The sequence below is a fragment of the Penaeus monodon genome, chromosome 5 (genome assembly GCF_015228065.2).
Source record: "Penaeus monodon isolate SGIC_2016 chromosome 5, NSTDA_Pmon_1, whole genome shotgun sequence".
NCBI lineage: Eukaryota > Metazoa > Arthropoda > Malacostraca > Decapoda > Penaeidae > Penaeus > Penaeus monodon.
Window position 1 is genome coordinate 54,700,973 of NC_051390.1, and position 22,500 is coordinate 54,723,472.

At 37.9% G+C, this 22,500-nt stretch overlaps 1 protein-coding gene across 4 annotated transcripts in view; it reads left to right on the forward strand.

The window, feature by feature from the left end:
• LOC119573380 (ribose-phosphate pyrophosphokinase 2) overlaps positions 1 to 17,513 on the forward strand; it is a 25,087-nt gene extending 7,574 nt beyond the window's left edge. The window contains exons 3-9 of one of the 4 annotated variants that reach the window (XM_037920606.1): positions 2,643 to 2,826; positions 4,273 to 4,296; positions 4,856 to 5,079; positions 5,471 to 5,644; positions 5,876 to 6,035; positions 9,054 to 9,219; positions 12,383 to 17,513. In XM_037920606.1, the coding sequence (XP_037776534.1) occupies positions 2,643 to 2,826; positions 4,273 to 4,296; positions 4,856 to 5,079; positions 5,471 to 5,644; positions 5,876 to 6,035; positions 9,054 to 9,146 (859 nt within the window). In that variant the 3' untranslated portion in view covers positions 9,147 to 9,219; positions 12,383 to 17,513. The remainder of the gene's footprint in view (positions 1 to 2,642; positions 2,827 to 4,272; positions 4,297 to 4,855; positions 5,080 to 5,470; positions 5,645 to 5,875; positions 6,036 to 9,053; positions 9,220 to 12,382) is intronic. The other 3 variants (XM_037920605.1, XM_037920608.1, XM_037920607.1) reach the window with 3 other exon arrangements.
• Positions 17,514 to 22,500: the final 4,987 nt, after the last annotated feature.

A 22,500-nucleotide genomic window follows, 5' to 3' on the forward strand; every position in this document is an offset into this window, starting at 1 on the left:
AGGTGATAAACTTGCTGACCAAAGCAACTGCTTGGTTGAGAGGAAGGATTGTGCTTGTATTTTCAATTGCAAGCTGAATGGAAAGTATTACGCTGATGTAGGTCTTTTTTCCATGAAGGTTAGGTTTTGTTGCATTTTTTTTGCAGGTTATGCTGAAGGAACCTGCTGTTCTTTGAGTAGATTTTAGGATTTGATTTCTGATTTTTTTTAACCACTTTCAGGGATGTAATTACATAGAGCTTATTTTGATAGACTAATTCAGTGCATTTTGTAGATCTTTGTCAGAAGAGGAGTTAGTCCATAAAGCAAATCAAGTCTATATATATTCATAAAATTTCCCTCAGTAACTTGCAATCCAATATATGTAAATGAAAATTGTTATTAGAATCAGGATAATAAGAAATTAATAATACTAGAATAATTGCTTTAAGTAAAAAACAAAAATTTAGATAATTTTTCTTTGTTTTTGGAGTAATACCAGGGCTAAATAATCGCAAGAGTATTTGATATCTTTGCATAGGGTACAATTTTGCTAGAGGATTCGGTATCTGACCTTGACAACTGGTATCCTGTCCTGTCCCACATCTCGTCTGTCCTCTCCATGGAGGTTGTCAGCTGTTGATAAAAGGAAGAAAGAAAAAGTTACTTGTTTAAAGATAATACAGGGCAAAGTTGTGTGTGTGAGGAGGAAAAAATGTTGATAAGTATGGTTATTTAAATATATTTTTAGTGTTGTTAGTATAGATGTATTTTTTTTCCATTTTTTAGGTGTTGGGTCAGAATGAGGAGAAATGCTCACTTAATAAGTCTTGGCAACTCCACAGGGTTTAGAGGCAGACCTACCCTGAGGCTATTGTAGGGATGTTGGATGGAGAATTTTCTTCAGGCTTGAATTATTGGACCTTTCAATTAATCTAATCAAATTTTGGATTATCATGACTGTATTTGTGATCCTAAAGATAATTTTCCCCCTGTGTATTGTATGTTTATTGATAAGAGGTCATTGTAGAATAGCGTCTTAAGGGGCAGATTTAGGGAGTACCCTAGACTTGGGTATCATATTACATAATCTATCTGATTAAATGTTACCGGGGTGTCTTGGCTGAAGACTGTACCTTTTGTTTCACAGATTCTTTTCTTTCCTTGCCAAATATATTCCTGTATAAATCATTTGGTTTAGTCAATGCATTATTTTGGTTGAGTAGAATAAAATGCTAATATATTTTTTAGAATATTTAGGGTCTGTTACAGATTATACAGTAAATGGATTATTAATAGGGTTTTCTACAGATAAATTTATTCTCCTTATGGGGGACTGAGCTGAAAGCAAGACGTGGAATAGATCCTGATAAAATACTTTATTGTGTACCACTATAAGCCCAACGCAGTTGCCAACTTCTCTGTGGTTATGCAGAATTAGCTGTAATCTTATTCTAGTTAATTTACTAATTTTCCTTTGGCTGCAAAGTACATTTATGTTTTGAAATTGAAAAAAGAAAGAAAAAAAAAATTGGTGTATGATAATGACCTTTGAGTGTTGGTTATATAGTTTATCACTGATCTCAAACTGAATGCTTCTGAAGGCATTCTCAATAAGTTCTTTCAGCCTTGGTTGCTTTGGCATTCAGTCATTTATATATGTTGCTTTGAGTATTTGTTTGTGTTGATTTTGAGTAGGTTTGAACTTAGTTACATTTTTAACAAATTGATAAATTACAGCAGTTCATTGTTCTGAGGCATGTGCAAGGTGGGTAAGGGGTAGCAAAACTTGGTTCTTCAGATAAGTTGAAAATGCTTAATAGATATGGAAATTAACATGATTTGAGGAGAAATAATGTATGTTAAAGTAGATCCCCCAAATATTTTTTCTTTTGTATGTGTGTGTATCTTTTAACGTTAACTTCTTTTAGTGAGTAACTATTTCATTCTGAATTTGTATTTTGTGTGTTTCTTGTTTTTACACTTGTTTCTGATGTGGCTGACATACCCAGTTCGTGTTATGTAAGTGTGGTGAAGAGTAAACTGTGATAGACAACACAAAGGGAACTAAAAATCATGCACGTTCATTGTTAAACTTTATCCTGTCATTTCCTGCTCCCCCTCCCCCCCCCCATCTCGGCATCAGGTGCGTGACGGGCGAGATTCATAGAGGTGGACGTGGGGGAACAGTAAAGCTTATAGCATTTTGTTTTGTATGTCTTGAAAGCTATATATATCTGAAGCTATTTGAAAACCATACCACTTTTATCTCTTTTTAATGAGTTGTAGATATATATATTTTTCTTATTTCCTGTAGCTCTTACATTGCATAGTTGTAGTTATTCTAGATAACCGAAGAATATTGTGTTTGAGAATTATAGGGGTTTCTAACATCAGTCTCACTGTTCCCTTTCTAAGCTTTGGCTTGCATGCCTGAAAATCCGGATTACACAGCTGTGACATCTGTTTTGTTTTGATAAAAACCCAAAAACACTGTAATACATATACAGTATGAATAGATTATGTATAATATTTTCACTATTTGATTTAGATTTAGATTAACAAAAGTTATAATCGGACATGTAGCATTTACACTTGGCACAAGCTTGTGTCAGTGATATATGAAAGTTATTATAACACTGACAGGTTGTTGATCCTTCCAGTGTGGAGATTGGGGAGAGCGTCCGCGGCGAAGATGTGTACATCGTGCAGAGCGGTTGTGGGGAGATCAACGACAATCTCATGGAGATGCTCATCATGATCAATGCATGCAAAATCGCCTCTGCAGCCCGAGTAACGGCAGTCATTCCATGTTTCCCTTATGCTAGACAAGACAAGAAGGATAAGGTTTGTTTATGCTTATATTTCAGGACTATTTTTTTTTTTTTTATGTTTTTGTCTATTTTTTTATTTATTCCATTAAGTTTCTTAGGATTTTTTGTTTCTGCCTTTTAGGATTTTTTTTTTTGTTTTTGCATTAAGTTTTTGATATAGTGGTGATGGTTGAAATGTATATGTATTGTCTGTAACTAGCTCTTTGAAGAATATAAAAGATTCAGCAAATTAATTGAGTTGAGTGTCTGTAGGACTACTATTTTTTATATATGATCAACAATGCAAGTTGCAGAAAATATATCTTCATTCATTAAAGTTATAGAATGTTGTTTTCATTTTAGAATCGAGAAATCACATCATTTTGTGAAAACCCAATAAAGTTACTCCATTGTGTTATTAGCCAAATGTTTGATGATTAACTTCATATTGTAAAAAATGGTTTAGGAATTAATTATGTTTATTTTAAGTGAACATAGTCCATGAATGTATAATCTAATTTTGTAACATCTTTTAAAAGCATAGATTTGAGTAGTGGCTAGGGTGCATGAATGTAAAAAAGGCTGTATGTTGACAACCTGTGAACTGTTAACAAATTAATTTTTTGGGAAATGCATGTGCAAGATTCACAAGGAATATTGACATTAGATTGTAATTATTGAGGAATTTATACTGGACTTATAATCTGGTTGGATACTCTGTGTTTGTTAGAATCAGTTTGCTGTAAGCTGGCAAAGTTTCTTTTTGTTTCCGTATTTGTATATTTGTTCTTATCACTTGCAAAAAAGAGATTCAATTTTTTGTAATCTAAAGATCACTTTATGGGCTGATCTTAAAAACGTCGCCAGAATTATTGCCTTGCTTTGATGAACTGATGTTGGCAAACCACACTTATGTTATTCTAATTGTTATAAGTAATTGTATGAAAAGAATAGCCTGTTACATATAGTCAAAGATAATGTGTAAGCTCTGCATGCCCTTGGAACTCATAAAATAGATTAATTCCTGAGGCTGATACTTGGGGTCTAGTGAATATGAGAATCGGCATCACTGATTGGCTGTCATGGAAGCTTTTGGTGTCTGATTGTATCTGCCCTTAAAAAAGGCTAGCCAATCAACTGCTAGAATGCTGCCAATGCCATCCAATCAGCAGCTGTGATGCCTGCGATGCCTGCCGAGCAAGTGCCGGATTGGAGTTTTCTCTCGACCTCAAATATCTCCTTGGATTTATATTTGGTAGCAGGTATTTAGGCTCCCATTTCGAATTTTGGTTTTATATTTCACTTCTGAAATGGTTTGCTTGTATTCCTTTTATTTTCTCTCATCTTTTTTCATTTATGTTTAGAAGTTTGAACTATCAAATTGAGATGTTGCTAGATTATTTGAAATTGCACGTCAGGGATTGTCCGTCCATGACTTTAACATAGCATGCTTTTGACCCTAATGGCTTGGCTTTTTCAGGAACAGGTGGCATATAGGCCTCTAGTAAGTTTCTATCCTTGAATAGTTATTTTTTGTGTTGTGCATGTAGTTTTTTTTTTTTTTTTTGTTCGAAGATGATTGAGTGAGTGAATAAATACTGAAGATGTCTCTTTCTCAATAATTGATATGTGGCTTCATGAAATTATGAATTCTGATTTTCATCTGAACTTATTAAATTATTATGAGGTCATGATACTTCATTTTATATTTATATTTTTCTGTACTGTGTGCTTTTTACTTGTTTACACTTTCACAACTGAATTGAGTTGTGTGATTCAGGTTGTCCTATGGGGATTGGATAATTCAAATGTAATAGTTCCAGATGGAGAAGTTTTTTTTTTTTTTTTTTTTTTTTTTTTGTAAACCAGTAAAAAGCATGGACTACAGGCCATGATACAGGCTTAGGCCTAACAATAAATTTAATTGCTTATCTTGTTAACTCCAATCAGAAAACTATAAAAGGCTGGTTATAGATTGAATTATATTATACTGTCGACAATTGTCACCCAATAAGGAGACTGGAAAAAGGTGTTAAACGCGCTCTTCTCTTGTCTTCATGCAGTCGCGAGCCCCAATTTCTGCCAAACTTGTTGCCAACATGCTCTCCGTGGCTGGTGCTGACCACATCATCACCATGGACCTCCATGCCTCTCAGATCCAAGGCTTCTTCGATATTCCTGTCGATAATCTTTACGCCGAGCCTGCAGTCCTCAAGTGGATTCGGGAGAACATACCGGAGTGGGGGAATTCCATTATAGTATCGCCTGATGCTGGCGGTGCCAAAAGGTGGGTTGCGAAGAGGGGGCAATTTGGATGGTTGTGTATTGTTTGCACTTGTTGATAGAGACTGTTTAGGGTCTATGGTTAGGCTTCTGTTGGTGTATCTGAGGTCGGAGGTTAAGTTGGAGGGATTTTCTGGCACATTATGATTTTTGTAAGATTCTGGTACTCAGTATTTTTATTTATTTATTTACTTTTTTTTTTTTTTTTTTTTGAATACTCTGATAATTCTTTCTTGCACTGTTAATACTGTATGTTATTTTCATGGTTACTTCAACGGCCAAGTCAAAGCCAAACCTAGTTCTGTTTTGAGTAATGCCAGTCCTTTGAAATATGGGCCTTCACTCTTGATACCTGAAGGGGGACACCAGTGACTGAATCAGTTCTCCTTTTTCAGAGTCACTTCTATAGCTGACCGACTTAACGTAGAGTTTGCCTTGATTCACAAAGAGCGCAAGAAAGCCAATGAGGTGGCTTCGATGGTGCTGGTTGGAGACGTGAAGGACCGCATTGCCATCCTGGTTGATGACATGGCAGACACCTGTGGCACAATTTGCCACGCTGCTGAAAAGTAGGTGGTTTCTTGGGTCGAACAGGTCAGTGTGAGAGGTGTTTGAAAGAAACATGTATGTATGAAGGGCATTTTTATGTCTTGTTTTGTAAAAATTTAGACTGGTATGAAGGAAAATTCATAAAGAGAAGCAAAGAAAAACGTAGAGGAAAGGTATGAAAAAGAGCCATTCATTATAGAAATAGTCTTAACAAAAGGGAGCTACTTCAGACATGTGAGGTATCTTTTCAGGCTCATGGAGGCAGGTGCAACCAAAGTGTATGCCATCCTTACTCATGGCATCTTCTCCGGGCCTGCGGTCACCAGGATCAACAACGCATGCTTTGAGGCAGTCGTAGTAACCAACACGATACCCCAAGAGCAGCACATGAAGGAGTCTAACAAAATCCAGGTATTTGCGGCACTTTTTGTGAATGGGTCCTTTGAATACAAAATTTTGATTTTTTTCCTTTGTAATGATAGTTGATTTTGTATTTCCTTGAGCTTTAAAGAAAAAGAAAAAAAATGAAGTTAGTTATGTGTGAGAGATCTTATGATATAGGGATGTCTTTGTATAGATTTGTATATAATATTTTCTCAAGATTTCTTTGTCTCATTCCATAGTTCAAGGTACATATTAGGCATAAAGAAAAGAATGTGGGAAAGATATTCAGATTAGTATCATATGTTACCTTTAACAATTAATTGGGATTCAAAGGGAATTTATTATGCAGGGTTTAAGTCTGATGAATAGTGAAAAAAATATTATATGATCTTTTTTTCCTCTTTTAGGAGACAGTTGAAAGAACTGATTATGATTATTAGTAGTTTTGTACAAAATCAAAAATCATATGCATGTATGTTTTGTAACTGTTGACACAAACTTTCCAGCATTTTGTCTGTTAGTGTTTTTTTTTGCAGTTTTATGTACATTGACTAATGAACAAGGCCTAATTATAAGTGTGCTTTTTTAGTTTTACTGTAGACTTTTATTTTGTAAATGCTTTTATTTAAAATTAGCTTTTGTAATGTTCGAGGTGACTGTAGCTTTTAATCAGATAGCTTTACTTTAGTTTAGAGTATGCACAGTATGGCTATACATCAGATAGCTGCAGGAATGTCTTAGTTCCTACATTTGTATAATTTGACAATAAGTAATGTTAATTTAGTGTAGATGTAAGTCATGGTGACAGCCTAATCTATATATCTGAATCTACTGACGAACGGTTTTGTACAGCGACTCCTCCTCTCTTCATATGCAGTGCATGCCTTTGGGTCTTTTAAACTTTAAACAGTAAAACATGTTGCATGTGTAATTCATACATTGGTTGGCCAGAATTTTTGCACCCAGAAGACGGTGAATAATGCTCATTATTTTGCATTATATACAATGAATGTACAGAGCTTGTGGGGAATGCATGAAATAGTCTTCAACAATTATAAGCCCAAAGTGAATGAGAAGTGAAAACTTGTGTATTTTTGAATGTTTTGTTGCCTACAGAAAAAACAAAACAAAAAACACTTTGGCATAATCAAGGATTTAGCCATGTATGCAGTAGTGTTCTCTTTGAGCTTTATCTGTGTATCCTATATTAACATCTTGATATACAGACGCAGCCCACTTTTCACATGCATTTCATGAATGAACTGTGTAATCAATAATAGCTACTGTTCTATGGGCAAAGAGTTCAATCTGTTGAAAAGAAATTCTCATTGGTGTAATGATTTGAAGGCACTGAAACAAAGTTAATTTTAAGAATTGTAAGTATAACATTTCCACCTTACTTCCTCCCCAGTTCCTTCGTCTTCCTCGCCCTTGCCCCGCTCTCTCCCTCTCCCTCTCCCTCTCTCCCTCTCCCTCTCCCTCTCCTCTCTCCCTCTCCCTCTCCCCTCTCCCTCTCCCTCTCCCTCTCCCCTCTCTCCTCTCCCTCTCCCCTCCTCACCCTCACCCTCACCCTCTCTCTCCCTCACCCTCACCCTCACCCTCACCCTCCTCACCCTCTCCCTCTCCCTCACCCTCTCCCTCTCCCTCTCCTTCTCCCTCACCCTCTCCCTCTCCCTCTCCCTCTCTGTCTCTTTCTCTGTCTCTTTCTCTGTCTCTTTCTCTTCCCTTTCTCTGTCTCTCTCTTCTCTCTCTCTGTCTCTCTCTTCTCTCTCTCTGTCTCTCTCTGTCTCTCTCTCTTTGTCTCTCTCTTCTCTCTCCTTGTCTGTCTCTTCTCTCTCTCTGTCTGTCTCTCCTCTCCTCTCTCTGTCTCTCCTCTCTCTCTCTCTGTCTCTCCTCTCTCTCTCTCTGTCTCTCCTCTCTCTCTCTCTGTCTCTCCTCTCTCTCTCCCTCTCTCTCCCTCTCTCTCTCTCTCTCTCTACTCCCCCCCTTCTCTCCCTCCCCTTCCCTCTCCCCCCCCCCCTCCCTCCTCCTCTCCTCTCTCTCTCCCCTCTCTCTCCCTCCCTCCCTCCCTCCCTCCCTCCCTCCTCCTCCCTCCCTCCTCCTCCCCTCCCCCTCCCTCCCTCCTCCTCCCTCCTCCCCTCCCTCCCTCTTTTCCTCTCTCTCTCTCCTCTCCTCCTCTCTCCCTCCCCCTCTCCCCCTCTCCTCCCCCTTCCCCTCCCTCCCCTCTTCTCCTCCCTCCCTCCCCCCCTCCTCCCCCTCTCTCCTTCCCCCTCCTCCTTCTCCTCTTCTCCTTCTCCTTCCCCCCTTCTCCCTCTCCTTCCCTCCCTCCCTTCCCCTCCCTCCCTCTCCTCCTTCTCCTCTCCCTCCTCCCTCCTTCTCCTTCTCCTTCTCCTTCTCCTTCTCTCCTTCTCCTCTCCTTCTCTCCTTCTCTCTCCTTCTCCTTCTTCCTTTTCCTTCCTCCTTCTCCTTCTCTCCTTCCTCCTCTTCCTCTCCTTCTCCTTCTCTCTCTCCTCCTCTTCCCCCTCCTTTCTTCCCCTTTCTCTGCCTCCTCTTCTCTCCTTCTCCTCCTTCCTCCTTCTCCTTCTCCTTCTCCTTCTCCTTTCCCTCCTTCTCTCCTTCTCCTCTCCTTCTTCTCCTCTTCCTCCTCCTCCTCCTCCTCCTCCTCCTCCTCCTCCTCCTCCTCCTCCTCCTCCTCCTCCTCCTCCTCCTCCTCCTCTCCTCCTCCTCCTCCTCCTCCTCCTCCTCCTCCTCCTCCTATTCCTCCTCCTCCTCCTATTCCTCCTCTCCTCCTCCTCCTCCTCCTCGACCCTCCTCCTCCTCCTCCTCCTCCTCCTCCTCCTCCTCCTCCTCCTCCTGCCACTCCTCTGCCTCCTCCACCTCTCTTTCATGTGTTCCCATTCCCTCCTTCCTGTCCTTTTATTTCCCTCCTGTTCCACTCCTTCGTCCTCTATCATCATATCCCCCCCCCCTTCTCCTAAACCCTCATGTTTAATTCCCCGTTGAAGCCAGACTGATCCTGCAGCGCGTACCGTTGCCTTCTTGCAGTTGATTGACGTGTCCAACATTTTGGCCGAGGCAATCCGTAGGACCCACAATGGAGAATCCGTCTCCTTCCTGTTCAACTCTGTCCCTCTCTAGATGCTGGTTGATGTTTGATGATGGGTGCTACAGTTGATGATGAGTTGATGGTGATGATGATGAGTCAGATAGGGTAGGTGAACCTTTTATACTGTGGCGATTTTTTCGCGCAGCCTGTCTCCCGCCTGGGCCCCGAGTGCCAGGGGGGCAGAGGGGTCTCTCCCGCCCTGTCCCTCCCCCCCTTTAGAGGTGCAGGTGCTCTGGTTATTTTGTGCAGTGTTGTAGAGTATCGATTAGTCTCTAGTGTTTTTTTTTTATTTTTGAAGTTTTATATAAGTAGGGGACTAATGCTTAATGAATTTTGGTTGACTTTCTGTACTACATAAGTGTATAAACAAAAAGCATGCATCCATCTGTCTTGTCACTATATAAACCATTATATGTTATTGTTAAATATGTATAATTAAAAACTCTTGTTTGAAAAATTATTTAATGATAATTTGATACTAATTAATTGCTTAACATGAAATAATTTTATTATGATTAACAACATAACTTCCATAAAATGTATCTTTTTGTATGTATGTATTTTTGTCTGTCTTTGAGCCACACAGTTTAAATGTTAAATCTGAACTGATAAATGCTAAAGTTTTGAAAAGCAACCACTTACCAAGAAAGAGAAAAGATGTATTAAGATTCTTGTAACTCGTTGCTAATGTGCAAGGTAGGAAAATGTAACTCACTGTCACTATGTAGCCTAGGGTCCTGTAATATTTTCTTTTCATCATGTAATTGCTAAGTGTGTTTTATGTAAGTTGAGCATTTAAGGTGTAAGTTACCTTGGTGCATGCTCTTTGTAATGAGAAGTGGCTAGGTTCTTGTCTTAGCACTTTGGTTCCTGTTATGTGTATGCTGTTGGCATAGCTAAAAGTATTGTAATGTTTACTGTTATTACCATTATTGTTTTTATTTATTTATTTATTTTTTGTTTGTGTATTAATTTATTTAATCTTTTTATTTATTTTGTCTCTGTTCTTACCATTAGACAGGTTTTTCCTCAACGGCAGCACTGATCTCCAGAATGTGAATCAATTCATCTTATGCCTGTTGACTGATTAACTCATAGCAGCTCTTCTTTCATATCAGGAGGTGGAGAACTTTGCAGAAAGTGTACTTTTTCTAGTATTAGTCTGTGATAAACTATACAAGTCTTCAAAGGTAAACATATATTTTTTTTTTTGTTTGTTTGAAAAATACCTAACAGTGATACAGTTTCCTATCATTTGGTTAATATGGTTTTATTTTATATTTATATTTTTTTACCCGATTTAATATCAGTTTGTATGTAGGCACATAAATGCCAGCTTCTGCATTACAACACTCATGTGGAAGCATGCCCACCCAGACATGCATTAGCAAGCATACATATATAGCCAAGCAAAAGCATAAGTGTGCACACTCCTGATCATTCACATTTACTGTCTTATATATAATACATTGATTAGATGTATGTGGCTTTGTGTGTGCATCTATTTATTATACTTATATGAAAGGTTGATGTGCATGTAGGTGTATAAAATTAATATTGTATCCTCGTTGTAAAATACAGTGTTATATTCTTGAGATGGTTACATCTTCCATAAAAGTTTCTCTAAGCAAAAACCTGTTACTCTTAAATAAATGCACATTCTTGATATGGCTGATCTCACTAAACTAAATTGTGCTTCAGCTAATTTTTTATATTTTATTTAGGTTACTTGGTTCCTGTAAGAGCATGGATGATATTCTGTATTTTTGTAATTACTTTTAATGGTATGTAACTTTTTTGGATTCCAGGTAGATAAGACATGCAGGAACAAAAGACGAGTAAGCTGTCATTCAAAATGGGGACACATTCTGAATCCCTCTGCAGTTGTGTGAGATCCATGTGTATGTGCTACAGTGTTGAGTGAAGTATTTATCTGTACAGTGTTCATGAATGTTAGATGTACAAATGTGTAAGTATTAATAACGCAAATCAATACCTTCCTTATAGCTCCAAATACTACAAAGCAGGCAGAGCATTTTGTGACGGGTATGCATCTGTAATGGTATGAACAACAACAGGATTTCTGTAGCAGAATCTGCTCTGTGCTTCCTCTCATAGCTGACAACGTGTCCTCATCTTCAAAGGCTTCAAGCAGGCTCAGAAGTGCAAATGATATGGGGGTGCGAGTAACACTTCCAGCACTAAACCTCCCTAATGTAATTGTGTTGAATTAATTCTCCCCTTCTCTTCCTTCTTTTCCCTTCCCTTCCCTTCTCCGTTTCTTTCTCCATCTCTTTCTCCTTCTCTTTCTCCTTCATCATCTCCTCCTCCTCCTCCCCCCCCCTCCTCCTCCTCCTCCTCCTCCTCCTCCTCCTCCTCCTCCTCCTCCTCCTCCTCCTCCTCCTCCTCCTCCTCCTCCTCCTCCTCCTCCTCCTCCTCCTCCTCCTCCTCCTCCTCCTCCTCCTCCTCCTCCTCCTCCTCCCTCCTCCTCTCTTCGACCTCCTCCTCCTCTTCGACCTCCTCCTCCTCCTCGTCCTCCTCCTCCTCGACCTCCTCCTCCTCCTCGACCTCCTCCTCGACCTCCTCTTCCTCGACCTCCTCCTCCTCGACCTCCTCTTCCCCTTTTCCTTCTTTTCCTTTTTTTTTTGTTTTGTTTTGCTGAGTTTGGGATCTATGATTGCACCTCTTAAAAAAAAGGGAAAAAAGTGGAATATGGAAATCCTTGCAAAGTAAGTGTTATTCAAGGGTAGAGCAAACCAAAGCAAGGTCACCCAATTGGGTAAATAAACAGTTTTTTGAAAAAGTAGGTAATGATGAGGAATTTTTTGTTTTTGTTTTGATCACTGGGTGTCTGAAATGTAGAATTAATGTCGTTTTTAATAGAAACAGGTATTATGTTTTCTTTTGCTGTGTCTTGCAACCCCTAACCCCACCCATGCACCCACATTCACACCCACACCCACGCCCACACCCACACCCACACCCACACCCACACCCACACCCACACCCACACCCACACCCACACCCACACCCACACCCACACCCACACCCACACCCACACACCATACATACACCTACATCCTAAGCCTCACTCTTTGTGTATTCCATGTTTTGTGTCATATGTATACGTTATATATTATTGTCGCTTTATGTTGCAGGTGGACGCGAATGACGCAATAGTTTTGCCTTTAGATTTTATAGATGAGAGTATTAACATGCTATAAGAATAATCATTTCCAGTTGATAACAACATCCACTCTCTTTTCAGTGTATTGATATCTCCTTGGTGTTTGCCGAAGCGATACGGAGGACACACAACGGAGAGAGCGTTTCGTACTTGTTTAGTAATGTTCCATATCACTAGGACTCATCCTTGTACATAACTACTCGTGTGGTCAAAGCACTGTTGTACCATCATGCTACGTACGTTAATTAATGTTGGAAAGTGAATGGTACTGGTGCCTAAATTTTCCTTTTTTTTTTTTTTTTTTCCTTCTCACATGTGTATTATATACAAGATATATAGATCAACAGAAGCTGATTAAAGAAGTAATAAATATAGGATAAAGGTATAGGAATCCCATTTCCCCATTGGCATATGTAGGAGTGCCTATTTTTATACCACATCAGGCCTGTGAGTAATATATTAATGTAATGTAATGCCTTATACTAAATGATTAATAATTAATCACACCCATTTCTCTCCCTTGATGCAGACGCAAAGGGACAAGTTAAAGAAATAAGATATCTTTTGTTATATTGTCTAAATATGTTTTGAGAGCATATATATATTTTCAATAAATTTCCCAAATTTTTGTATTTCAAAGATATTGACTTGCTGCCCTGTCCTTACCTGAGTATGCTTGGTTCCAGAAGTTGAAAATTTATGAAAGTGTGAGTGTGGGTGGCCTGGAGCAGTTAGTTGCTGTGATGAATGAAATACAGATGATAAACAAGAGTAATAATCTAAGAAGCATGCACGTACACACCATTCAATACTACATACACAGGCACACACAGACACCGTTGGCACAACCATGCATACATGATCAGGCACACATATCCATGGACACTTGCATGCGTCTTCACAGACATGCAATTGTAACCACACAAACACACAGATATGTCCCTAAAGATGTATACACTTGTCTCCATAGACTGACATATGTCTCTCCACATAGGCATGCACATGTCTCCACTCACACACATCTTTACAGATGTGTACACACCTCCAGAGATGCACACATCCACATGGAAGGACACATAAACACATCTCTACACGCATGATTGTCTCTCTACAGATACATTCGTTCACATGCCTACAGATGCACTCATGTCTGCAGGCACACACATCCCCACAGGCACATGCATGAACTCTACAGTTGCACTTACACATCTCCACAGGCATTCTTGGAGATGTGCATTTGATCATGCAGGCAGTTGCAGGCATCCCCATAGACACATGCAGGCTTGCCAACAATGGTCCTGCAAGCAGACACATGCATACTCATTGACACACAGCTCACTAGCACATGCTTGCTGGCACTTGTATGCCCTCTCATTAGCACATAGATGCCCACCCATTGACAATGCCTGTAGTCACATGTATGCACCTCAGCTGATACATTACCTGCATGTTCACACACTGGTAAACTTGCACAGAACATGCACACTTGCATGTAGGATGCACACATGCAAGGAGAGGGAGAGTGCTCATGCACACACGTAGAGTTGCACATGCACACGCACACGCACACGCACACGCACACGCACATGCACACGCACATGCACATGCACGCGCACATGCATACGCACATGCACACGCACGCATGTAGAGTTTTACAAGCTCATGCATATATGCAGAGCTGCACAGGCACATGCGCACCTAGCTGTTCAGGCAAATGCATGAAATACAGACACATGCATGTCCATCAGAGCTGCACAAGAATAGGCATGTGCATTCAGACCTGCACAGGCACATGCACATGCATGCAGAGTTGCACAGGCACATGCACGCAGCACAGGCACATGCACGCAGCACAGGCACATGCACGCAGAGTTGCACAGGCAAATGCACGCAGAGTTGCACAGGCACAGGCACGCAGCACAGGCTTATGCATACAGCACATGTACACAACAAAGGCACATGCATGCAGCACAGACATGTGCACGCAGCACAGGCACGCAGGGCAGGCACGTAGCACAGGCACATGCAAGCAGCACAGGCACGTAGCACAGGCACGCAGCACAGGCACATGCAAGCAGTACAGTCACGTAGCACAGGCACATGCAAGCAGCACAGGCACAGGCATGCAGCACATGCACACAACAAAGGCACATGCATGCAGCACAGACACGTGCACGCAGCACCGGCACATACACGCAGCACATCCACGCAGCACAGACACGTGCATGCAGCACCGGCACATACACGCAGCACAGACACGTGCACGTAGCACAGACATATCCATGCTGCACAGGCACATGCATGCAGCATAGGCTCATACATGCAGCACAAAAACATGGATGCAGCACAGGCATGTGCATGCAGAGCTACACAGGCATATGCACTCAGCACAGAGAGAGGCACATGTACTATGCACATGCATGCGGAGCTGCACAGGCACAGGCATATAGCACATGCACATGCAAGCTTATGGACTTGCACAGGCACACACAAGCATGTAGAAATGCACTGGTGCAGCCAAGAATATAGAGGTGCACATTTAAGCATGTTGGGCTACACAAGCACATGTCGGCATATAGACATAGAGGTGTACAGCTAATGCAGGCATGTAAAGTAAAGGTACACAGGCACTCTCTCTCTCTCTCTCTCCTCTCTTCTCTCACACACACACACACACACACACACACACACACACACACACACACACACACACACACACACACACACACACACACACGCACACAGATGCACACATCTGTATGTATTTATCTCTAAATATACATAGGCATGTTTGTGCACATGCATTTTCAAATTTTTACATATACCCAAGTTTAATACACAATTATGTATTGTAGTTTTGAGAGTGACTGTGTAGTGAACGTATATTCACTTATGTGTATGTGTGATGTGTTTGTGTGTACATTCGTGTATGTACGCACAGATGAGTGTGTGAATATATAGTATGTAAATCTGATACAGCTTTTGTGTCTACTGATTTAGTGTACTTAAGATTCAAAACCTTAATGAATGTCAAGAAAAGATTATACCTCTGAGAGAGAGTGAATGGTGTGATGTGTATGGATTTGTATTCTCTTTGGTAAATGTTTTTTGTTATAGTTTACTGCATTGCGTATATACCTTTTATCTCCTTTTTTTTTTACGAGTATTTGAAAGTAATGGTCTGTGTTATATAGGTTGATACTAACATTCTGAAGGTTAAGGGCATTGAATACGATTTTTCACATACCAAAATTGTATGACAAAGCAGGTGTAGGAGTGGTAGTCGATATTAACACGAGTGCTGAATTAACTTGCATCTGTTTTAAACCAGTTTTTATTTATTTTGTGTATTGAAAAGAAAAATATAGGAGACAGATTAGGATCCCACCTCCTAGGATGGAATGGTTTGATAGTTTACCTTGCTTTATTGGAAAAATAGGATGGAGTGTAGAGTGGGCATTAAGAATGGAGGTTGTATAAAGAGAGAGGGAGGGAAAAATAATGATGGAAGGAAAAGAGAGTTTGAATATGGTAAGCATTTAGTCACTTCTTACTACACAAAGGCATAATATACCGAGGTCTGAGAGTAGAGAATGTTGTGGGTTTGATTTGTTTTTTCTCCAATTTTTGCCTTCTGTGGGTGATCATTAAAAAAACAAATGTTTGGAAATTGGAGGGGTTAGATATTCATTGATGAAATTTTTCTTCTTTAGTAATAAACATTTTACTGCAACTTTGTCAATGATAAATATTTTAACTAAGCAGCTTGAGCTTAGAGAAAACAAGAAATGGAGCTTAAGGTACTTTGATTTCATAAAATGAGGTTATACTTGGGGTATACTGGATAGCAATATGTGAATATTAAGAAAAATATCTGTTTGAAGAATAGTATATTCATTTTATTAGAAATTCAAGGGCTTAAATCTCAAGCTGTTGATATATGCATAAAGATGGGGGCTATGAGAGAGAGAAAACTACTTTTTGAGTATAACAGTAATATAATGTTTAACCAAATTGTCAGAGAGAATGGTGCAAAAATGTGGGTGAGGATGAAGTTGTACCTGTCTTTTATTGCCTGTTATTGTTGGATTTGTCATTCCTGTAGGTTGTTATAGATAATATTTTGTTTCCCAGGATATTGCTTACAAAAGACACGTTGGAGGAAACATTTACTGAGAATGATCAGTGTTTGTATTATTTGTCCTTATGAATTCGTGAAAACATGAACTCGTGAGAACATGAACTTTCTGCTGGTTTGTCAGATGGAACTTTTAAAGTATGTATCATTTAGCTCTTAAGATGTTTGGTGAATTTGCCATCACTGAATGCTTGTAATTTTTAAAAATTCAATGTTGCCTTGATAAAGAATACTATATGAATATAGTCATGATGGGAGTCTCAGCCTAAATTAGGATGAATTAAGAGTAAAATTCACATTTGCTCAATTTAATTTATTCTTCAACATGAAAGAACAAAGCCAGTGAATATAGTTATAGATAAAGGATTTCAGATAATTATTATCCACGTAATATAAGTTTAAGACACTTTTTGAGGTTTTCATTTGTAAAGCTTTGTCGTCTATAGTGCACAGGAGGGATTGTGCTGATTGTAGCTTCAGTGTGGAAATGCACTGTAGACTTCACTGAAAATGTCATGAATTATTTTTGAAGCAAGTTTTATTAAAATGAGATGATTTATGAATTGGAATGGAGATCATTTTCCTCTGCAATCATTATTAGAATCAGAATATTTTGTTGTTTTATGGTGTTATGTTTATGATTGTTTATCATTTAAAAGAGCTGTAATAAATTTGATGAAAATGTGGAAAAGTAAATTCAGTTATAGAAACAAGTCATACATTTCCTCATTAAGAAAACTATTGAAGATAGGGATTTTGTATCTTCAGACATGTTATTTCACTTGAGATGTATTTTACACAACCTGGAAAGATATGTTACATGATGATGAGTAGTTTCCTGTATCCCTATAATGATGTTGGTATTGGACTATGTGCATGGAGACCGGAAGGATCTGTGTGCATAGATTTGATTATTATTTTCCTTTTTTATTTATTTATTTTTTTATACTTTGTTTACACTAATTGTTTGTATTGTGTATTTATATACCAAAACTTTATTGAATTGGGCAGCTTTATTGAAGAATCTATATTATACAAGATTTACTGGGATGTTTAATTGGGGAAGGGCTTGTAGGAAGGGCTTGTAAAAAAAGTTTCCACTCTGGTGACCCAAACATAGTGTGATTCCCTGTCTCAAACAACCACCTGCTGGGGTTTGCACACAGTCAACTGCTCAAGTGAAAAATTCGAAGTTTGAGAAACATAGTTACTCTGCTCTATGAGCTTTTTGGCTTAATTTTCATTTAAGAAAATGAGGCAAAATCAGACAAAGCCAACTGTATCTCCTCATGAACTGCAGTCAGGGCCACACAAGTGAGAAATTGCTTAGTGCACACAACTCTGAACAGGCTGAATGGTGCATGGCATGGGTATTTGTCACTTGTCACTTGGCATTTAGGTCTGGGTGTACCATGAGATTAGAAGTCATCTGCTGCTTTTTTGTTATGTGCCTTCATTGGCCTAGAAAGCATGTTGGCAGTGTGATAAGGGCAGTTCCACACCAGTAACCTAGCACATGGCACAAAGATGACATTACTTTGAGTGCATTGTTACGATCTGTGTCTGTGGGTTTTTTTCATGTGAATTTCAAAATTAATCCCAGACATGCATTGGCCAGTAGTACACCAATGCATAGTAGAATACACTTGTTTTGATGCACCGATGAACCAAGATGGAAGTAATGTGTTAGAAAAAAGAAAGAAAAAGAAAACAAGCCAGAGAAGAACACACTACCATAAAAAAATCTGTTGCCCCTGTGGCCATTCCTTAGGAAATCTGTAGCAGCTTCATGTCATAAGGAAAAGAATCCTTTTTTCACTGCTATAAATCAAAAGCTTTGGAATTAATTTATACCTCATAATGATAGGATATTGATATTAGTCTATGGTCATTCAGATTAACATCCAAAGTGCTTTTTGGATGACTGGATGACTTCAGTGATAACTGCTTATAAAATTCATTCATAGCAGCAGAAATTCTTTCATTGTCTCATGATATTCAATAATAGGACATCTGAAATCTTGAACTAGAATAGCTTTTGTAATAGATGATGTGAAATGACATGACATGCTAACATATTCATTCTTCCTTTTGTATGTAAGAAGTGATAGTTGTCAAACTTGCAATATTAAACTTGTTTATTGATATATGTGATTTTTGACTTGGCTTTTTGCGCTAGGATTTTTATTTATTTTTTAAAAAAGAAAAGAAAATGATAAGTTGAAATTCTAGAATTGAGATAATTGTTGTGGGAAGATAACCTGTGCATTATGCTGAAAAAGATGTCCTTGGGGGGGAAAAAACAAGACCAGTTGCAGTATTTAAAAGAAAATGGAAAGCAAAAATGTAGTATGTAGAAATGGGTAAGTGAAGTTGTTCATAATAAAAAAATTTTCATGTCTAATTTGTTTTGAAATGTATAAAAAATATGAATAAGAATGAATATCTAAAAACAAGAGATATTAATTCTTCTTCATATCTCTCGTACATTTGTTTTGAAAGTTAATGAATGAATTATGAATTTTTTTTTGTACCAATACATCATAAGTTTATGAATGCAGTTTTATGAGTGTGTCCATGTATTGTATGCATGTGTGTTAACATGAGTGCAATTAAGAACGTTGTTGACGAAATTGGATTGTATGAACACTATAAATGCATAACCTGTGTATATATTGTGTTTGGTGTGATCTATGATGTAAAGTATGGGTAAGAACCCCCTTCTGGACATTAATATCATTGGAAAAAGACTGCTCTTCTGTGTCAGTTGCTTACTCTCCGTCCTTTATAAATATTATGGGACCTCACTGTTTGAGGAGATAAATGAATGAATTACGTCAGTGCTTGTCATGTACATTGCTAACTCTCATGTGAGAAATAGTGGATTAACTATGGCAGTAGATGGTAACAAGGATCATTCCAAATATATCAAAGATGCAGTTGAAAAAAAGAAAGAAAATAAAAATGCAACTTCTAAGATCTGTTTGTCATGCTAACAGTTGTATTAGTTCATGCTATTATGCTAAGATGATCTACACTGAAATGTAAGTAAAGTATTAAATAAATATAGGATAAGTAAGTTGTTTAAAACAATGGATATTTTAAGGAAGGTGACAGACAGAAGTAACGTTAAGATAGGAAAATGGAAAATTAAGAACAAACACTGTAACCTCTACAAATTAAGGTCGTGTCATTCATGGTAATTATAATACTTAAAGTAAAATTGTTAAATTTTTATCTTTACCAGGAGGTCAGTACAAGGTTTGTGTTAATTCTCTACTGAAATATAATTAAGCAAGAGGTCTTGACTTGTATCATTGGTTATTACATTAGTTCAAAAGTGAAACCATTACATCATGATAGTAATTTCCAAAGAACACTGAAGACTGCAAAAAAAGTACGCTGTACAAAGAACGCATTTGTAATTTCTACAATCCTCAGTTAATCCTGTTCCATCTTCTAACATCATGAAATATTACCTTACAGTATGTCGAGATGCTTAAATGGTTAAACATTGTTTCTCACATTTAGAGATAACAATGACAGTTACCACCTTCAGAATCATAATGAAAAGATTTGTTCAGCTTCACTTCAAGGCTTGCAAAAGTGGGCTGCTAAATGCCGATTTATCTCGAGAGTAGTGAGGTGCTTTTATGCTGTGATGTGTTTACTTCAGAGGCTGTTATCAGTATGTTTATTTTTTATGGTGTATATCAATCCTTGCTGTTTCTGAGGATTTAGTGTTATTATTTTTTGAGAATGTTTGGTTACGTTGAAAAGTAGTTACTTTCGTTTTGTTTTTTTGTTTTTTTAAAAATTATTATTATTTATCATTTCCAGTGTTGGTTTTAGTTTATTTGTTACCTTTGTTGTTTCTTCACCCGTCTTTGCCATTTATTAAAAAAAAAAAAAAAAAAAAAAAAAAAAAAAAAAAAAAGCCTTGTGATACCTTGAGTGACCTTTTTAATATATTGGCTTAAATTACTATTACTATGATATTCATCAATTTTATTGTATGTATTTTTTCCAAAGGTGTTCCATCTCTGTCTATCTATTTATCTGTCTGTCTGTCTCTTGTCTCTTGTCTCTTGTCTCTTGTCTCTTGTCTCTTGTCTCTTGTCTCTGTCTCTGTCTCTGTCTCTGTCTCTGTCTCTGTCTCTGTCTCTGTCTCTGTCTCTGTCTCTCTCTCTCTCTCTCTCTCTCTCTCTCTCTCTCTCTCTCTCTCTCTCTCTCTCTCTCTCTCTCTCTCACTGTTTTTTTCTTTTTCTTTTTCATGTTTATCATTCATCTACTTTTTGAGTTCACTATAATGATTTGAGTTCACTATAATGAATTCTTCATATACATAAACAGTTCCCTCTTCTGCCACCCCCAGTCAAAGTAATTATTTTGAACATTGTGATAGAACCTACAGTGATACATTGTATTAGAAATTCCTGTAATTCTTGAATATTGAAGAAGTAGCCAGATTGAGCCTCATTCTTATCTCAAAGCAGTTATAACTTGAATTTGAGTAATTATGTGTTATATAAGCGTCATTACAGATTTAGTATATGTTAGATGTTGTGGCAGTGTTATATACTGAAAGTTATGGAGTTGATAACCTTAAATCATTCCTTTTCAAATGTTTAATATTTCAGTATAGGATGCGAGTGTGCATTAATTCTTTGGTGTGTGCAAAGAAATGTTTCCATTGGAGAATAAAGTTAATATTATTTTCATGTATTTCTGTTGAATCCTATATTTCATTGCAGGTGTTGTAGAATGATGGTTGTCTTAGTAATTTCGAAAGACAACATTTTCTGTAAGGAGTTTGAAGTCCTGTAGCACAGTTATAATTTTATCACTAATAATGATTCCTATGGAAATCTTGTCTTGATTAACTTAAGAGTTATTTCTGAACCTTAATTTTTTTGACAGCAATTGCATATCTTGAGTTTATTTTCATAAATTTTTATTTAGTATATTTGTTAATGTTGATTATTTTGATGATTATTGATATTTTTTCAAGGTGAATAATTACTTACAAATAGGAAATGCATGTTTCTTAATAATGAAAAAGAAAGTAAACAAATAGTGAATATTGACAGACCAACCAAGATAGCAGACATTCAGAAAAAAGTAACATTTTTAAGATGGTTGATTTTCAGGTGAATATTTGGGATACACTCATTAGCTTCATGTTAACACGCTGTACTTGTCTTTAGTTCACCATCACACTGTCAACAGTGTGATGGTGATGATAGTGGTGATGGTGGTCCTGGTAGTCGTGGTGATAATAATGGTGGTGATAATGGTGGTGGTGATCCAAATCTTGCATGGTCTTATATTCTCCCCTTCCAGCAACGGATTACTATTCACTTTAAAACCATTCTTAATACCCTATGGCAATCTTTCTGGTCAAGTATTCGCTGCTTTGATGCAGCCCGTACCTCTGCTTTCCCTCACCTATCCTTCCTTCACTGACCTCCCTGCCTGTCAGACATCCTTACGGAATCCCACACTTTCTGCTTTGACAACCTGTTCTCCTTCCTCAGAGGCATACGAATCTTTCACTTGATCTAATCCCCCTTACCTAATCCTACCATAACCATTCACTCATCGCCTCTTTCACCCATCCTTTATCACAACCCTTTTCAATACTACTATAGACTATTGACGTATAGTAACTAATCACTAACTCTATATCCCTCCCTACCCTGTCTAATACTATACCTTCCTATAGTGTTACTTGGTCTTAGATCTCTAGCACATTTATCTTTGCTTTTAATAGTTAACCATTAACCAGTATTGGTTAAATATTTAGATAAGATAGTTTCCCTTTTTTCAAAATCGTAAAAAAAAGGTTCCTGTTTTTTATCATAATTTTAAGGTATTCATTTCAGTTATTAGGAAATTGCCATACATTTTGTTAAAGAAAAACATACTCCCCAGTCCAGCTTTTGAAACATACTCATGTCCCATTGTCCAGAGCATTATCCATAAATAAGGATATGTGAAGACTCTGTGCTATACTGTTGTAGTTTCTGAAGTATTGGTTATTTTTGCTTCATGAAGTGCA